This window comes from Pistacia vera, unplaced genomic scaffold, assembly GCF_008641045.1.
Source record: "Pistacia vera cultivar Batoury unplaced genomic scaffold, PisVer_v2 Contig257, whole genome shotgun sequence".
In the NCBI taxonomy this organism is placed as follows: domain Eukaryota; kingdom Viridiplantae; phylum Streptophyta; class Magnoliopsida; order Sapindales; family Anacardiaceae; genus Pistacia; species Pistacia vera.
Window position 1 is genome coordinate 440,461 of NW_022196065.1, and position 5,324 is coordinate 445,784.

Consider the following 5,324-nt stretch of genomic DNA (forward strand, 5'->3'; position numbering starts at 1 on the left):
TCAAAATGAACTTGTGCAAGAAATAGACGGAGTACATTCTCGGAAAAGCACAAAAACTTCCCCGAGTTTGTTGCAAGAACGTCAAGAAGATATTGAAGACAATGAAGAGTATCTGGATAGGCGGGAAGTCCGATAAAGACCTTCATCATCATGGAGCTCCTGAAATACAACCCTGCCTGCCTGCCTGCCTTCTCCATTGTCCGGTTAGTAGTATATATTTGGTGAAGTGTTATAATATCCGCTTCAGCTGGAAGAGCTGGTTGCATTGTTAAGCAAATTTAGTGATAAACTCTGTTTTTACTAATGAATATATATTTGATTCAGGCAGGGCATAAGTATGTAAAGGTGCTCAACTGTTGACACAGAAATAAAATTAAAAAAAAAAAAGAAGGGAAAAGGGTAGTCACCTCGTATTCTTCTTGCAAGTCCCTCTATTCATTCTCCATTGAAATGAATGTAAATACTGAATCTAATCGGTTCAGCATTTCATTTGTATATCTATCTTCAAGTCATTGTAAGGCCACTTACAAGATGGGTAGCTGGTCTATATTTCCAATCTAAGTGTGTTACAACTGCTATTAACTTTCAAAATGCCATTGCAATAAAATAGTACCTTCTGTATCATTAAGAATTTTTATTTTTGTGTTGGGTTTTGAGTTGTGGTACTAGANCAAACACAGGAATCTTACAAAATAAACGAAGATTACCCCCGTTCTCTTATTTACCCCCGATCTAAAGAGCCCCAAAAAGTTATAATAGCAAATCTCTATTTAGTCCCATAGCTTTGAAATCTCTCACTTTACCCATCTCTGTTTTCTTTTGTTAATCCAACTCTCTACTGTATTATTATTATTATTTGAGTGACTGGTAGAGTAAAGAATAACACCTAAGCGGGAATAATCCGAGACAACTCGACCCTAATCAAGCAAGGGACAAAACCGATAAAAAATAATAATAATAATAATCCAGGATATACAACCCTTTACACAACCCACCCCACCCCACCGCAAGAGCAACCAAAAGACCTACCAGGGGTGGCTAAACTAATGCCCTTTAAAGGGCCAAAAAGAAGCAGCAACCACACCGAATGAGAGGCTCCAAGCATTTGCGCAATGTGTTGAGGGGAACAGGAAAATCTCAAGTTTTCTCGTCTCTATCCCTATATTGCTGAAAGTGTAATGTCTATTAGGATCATCGTTGTAACATAAAACTGCACTTAATTATCTTGATTTCGCGAAATTGAAGTTGCCTAAAGCTAATGATACGAATAATGGATTGTGTGTCATCTAAGTATTTATTTTACTGGGTGTTTGCTTTTACATTATGAGAATAAAAAGTTCTCTGACTACTTATTCACAGTATCATTCTTTTGAAGGCATTAGCAACTCAATTTTAATAGCTTATAATATCTTGATATGGTGAGAATTCAGTCTAAAAGATTATGAAATCAAGAAATGGACATGCCTTGCTGCTGCAAGAATTCTCATCTTTATAATTTCAACCACTTAATGAAAGTTTTAAACTTCCATCATATTTATACATACTAAACAAAGTATTCCTTGGAGAACAACGGAATCTTAATACGACTAGTTAAGATTTTAATACCTTTAAGGGGGCGTTTGGTTTGGGGTTATGTGGAATTACTAGGGTTAAGTCATCTTATTTTACTTGATTACTGTCTAGTAATATAAAATACCGATAATCTTCAAATACCAATAGTGATTACTATTGGTAATATTAGAGGTAATCTGATTACCTCCATGTTCTTAGGTATTCTAAGATTACCAAGGTTACCTTTTTTTTTTTTGTTACAATTCTATCCCTTATTAATGAAATTTTAGGACAACAATGCCCTTATTTTTAAATTTATTTACATAAATATGGCTTTTACTATTTCATCTCAATTAATAAACATTTTGGACAAAATTACCCTTGAATTCAAAACAAATTGCAGCCCACCTAAGCCACCACCCCCACCCACTTGTCGCGGCCTGCTGTTGGCAACCACCGCCGTCGCCAGAACAGCTCACGGAAGGCCAAAAATGACAGCCGTGCACCGATCTGGCCGTCAACGACCAGATCCATCATCGATCTGGCCGTCACGTCTAGCCATTTCCAGCCAGATCTCTGGCGGGAAATGGCCATACAGCGCACAGAGGCCATTTCCTGCCTTCCGTGTGCCGTTAGGTTACCGGCAGCCTGCGGTGGTTGCCGACGGCCCGGAGTGGCTGGGTTGGTGGGGGTGTTTTGTTGATTTTTCAAACTTTTATTATGGGGTTGTTTTTGCTAAGTTTTTAAATACAGGGGGGTTATATAATCAATATTAAAAGATAATATAATAATAATATTTAATTAGATGACAATTTAGTAATTTAAATAACATACCCACCTATTTATTCCTCCCAACCAAACATATTAATATAACATACACACAAATTAACCAAACACATTTTCCTAAAGATTCACATAATCTTCAAGGTAATCTAACTTTCCAGTAATCCAATATTCCTTTAACCAAACGCCCCCTAAAAATTTGTAGTTTTCTTGATTGAGAAAATGGGGGTGGGGGGTATTAGTCAAGAACATAATATTTGAAATGAAAAGAGAAAATCCATTTGAACCTGTTTGCAAACCCAACTATAAAAATGAATAAGAGGAAAGTGCATCCTTTTATTGGTTGGGTTCAGAAAGGGGGCACAGTATGTCGAGCCAGTAAATGGCATCAAAGCCCTCAAAACCTAAAATTATATTCCTAACGATGATAGAAATAAGATATTTGAAAGAGTTGTGCTGCCAAGTAAAGAATGAATTGATGAGATTCCAAGAAGCCTCCAACTTCATTACAAATCCTTTCATTTCTATAAATTTACTTTTTAATCAAAACGAAGACAGTTAACATTATGAGCAAAGAATAACATTAAGATTTAAGACAACAATTTTTTCAACTCACATACAACAGGATGGTTATTCCCTAAAATTCCAGAGAATAACATTATTTCTCAATTGTCTGGACATTTACAAATAAAGTGCATACAACAGAATTTAAGAAAGAAAATAAAATAAAATCATATAGAGATTACTGAAGTAAAATTCAGCACCAAAATGATTGGTTTCTGACTGCAAATTTATCACTTTCCTTTAAATTGCTTCTTTCGTAATCCAGTGTCCATTTCTCTAATGTACAGTCAATGAAGTCATAGTAGCCACCATGAAGAGAGAGTGTGCCTTTCTTCACTTTTTCTTCAATCCATGGATAAGTTAGCAGGTTTAACAATGAACAATTTACAGATTCCTGTAAGAAAAAGGCATACTTATTGAGTTTGTGATAAGAACAAAAACTCCGAGCCTGTGATAAGCAGGATAGCCAAAAAAGAATAGTCAAACCCAAACAATGTTTATTTGTAGATACTGTGTTCCATTGTGCACAACAGTAATAATTTTTTCTATAAGATTCATAATAGTAATTTTCTTGGCGCCATGAGTGTATACCATTTTGTTAAGACTAAGAATGTCAACAAAAACATATTTTCACAAAAGCTAAAATTTATGTTGGATAAAACTAAACCATTGAACTTGGACATTCTAAACTCAGGACAAAGTAGATCACCTTCTCACAATGTCGACACTGATGTTCAAAGCTCAGGTTATGAGCAGCAGACTTTGTGTTTAACCTTGCATTCTTCCCCACAACAACCCAATTTTGAATAAAGCTACAGAGAGAGTTTAGCTGAGTGAGAAACATACGTGAACTGAGTTCTATAAAAAATGATATGACATGCTCATAAGAAAAACCTTTTACAGAAAAAAGGTGCTCTATATTTTTTACCTTGAATCTGCTTCAGCTTCCATGCTCATAAGGGCACGAATGCCTCCACAGCGACTGTGGCCAATGACTAGAATGTTTTCAACCTGCAAAAAGAGTGATTCAGCATTTTGCAAAAGAAAGGTATGTACATAACTCAATAGATTTCATGACCAGATAGTTCTCCATAAGTTTCTATATTTAGCAATCCCAAAGTACAGACTCCAACCATCTAAATAACAACTGCAAGAAATCCGAAGATATAAACCCACCACTTAAATGTAAAGGCACAAAATACTTACTTGAAGAGAATTTACAGCAAATTCCAATGCAGCATTTGTTTCTGAGGGTCCACTCTATGCAATCAAATGAGTTAAAAAATAATTAGAAATGGTAAAAAGGACAAAATCATTCAATCTTTTTCTTATAAATTGTCATTCTGTAGTGTTCACTGTTCACATTGCAGTGCCAACCTTTTATTGTTGTGAAGTAGAAAAGCCTAAGACAAATCAGACGAAATGTATGTGATACCTCACATGGGGGAACCATATTTGCAACATTGCGGACAATAAATGCTTCTCCTGGTTGAAATCCCAAGATGTTTGAGGGGCAAACCCTGGAGTCTGCACAAGCAATCACCATAAACTGTCCAAGAAATTGATAGTTAACAAAATTGTTTTTTCCAGATTTCAGCAAATAAACTGAAATTAAAACCAAAGCGCGCCATCTATAAACTTTCAAGCATTTGAACAAGTGTGAAAAGCAATGACTAAATTACAACCAAAAAAAGAAAAAGAAAAACATTGTTCACCTTTGGTGCTTGACCATTTGAAAGATTTTGGTAATGTTCTAAGTTTTCCCTGTTCCAAAACGTAGGCTGTGTTAAAAGGCAAACTAATTGATTTTAAAGATAAAATCAATATTGGCCAGAGTTTGTTGCTTACATGAATTTCTGCTTTTTGAAACTTAGAAACCGATGTTTCATTTCATCAAACAAACCACATCCATTTTCAACTCCCACTTCGGTCTCTATTTTGTCACTTCCAAGTTTAGTAGTCATTCCCACAGGCTCCTTTGAGGCCATCAATCGAAAACCTGGATTGCTCCTGACCAGAAAACAATATGCTTTAGAAAAATCAAGTAAAAAAAATATCTGTAGCAGGTGGTAATATAAACCAAAATGGAGATATTCTTATCTCTTAGGACCAATTCTGAAGGTTGCATTGAAGTCATTGTCTTATATGAACTTCTCCTATAAATAAATAACTGGTTGTAATTAGAAAATCACAAAACCATTGAAAAAAAAAAAANCCCAAATTAACCACAGCAGCTGTTAGAAACACAAATCAAACAAACAAAATCAAACCAGTCACTAAGTTTGAATCAAATCCAGCCACCAACAATCTTTGGAAACACACATAAAACCAAACCCAATCGGCACAGTTTGAATCAAACCCAGCCTCCATCAACCTTGTAATTCAAAACACAAATCAATAATTCAATACTAATGAACAATAGAAGG

General features: G+C 35.2%; 1 protein-coding gene across 1 annotated transcript; it reads right to left on the reverse strand.

Moving 5' to 3' along the window:
• Positions 1 to 3,068: 3,068 nt before the first annotated feature.
• Positions 3,069 to 5,081, reverse strand: LOC116132637 (beta carbonic anhydrase 5, chloroplastic-like). The gene is made up of 7 exons (XM_031418306.1): positions 4,747 to 5,081; positions 4,614 to 4,662; positions 4,334 to 4,447; positions 4,105 to 4,158; positions 3,827 to 3,909; positions 3,608 to 3,710; positions 3,069 to 3,292 (listed from the first exon to the last, which is right to left on the reverse strand). Exons 1-7 carry the CDS (start codon positions 4,884 to 4,886, stop codon positions 3,092 to 3,094), a joined length of 744 nt encoding a protein of 247 aa, XP_031274166.1. The 5' UTR covers positions 4,887 to 5,081; the 3' UTR covers positions 3,069 to 3,091.
• Positions 5,082 to 5,324: the final 243 nt, after the last annotated feature.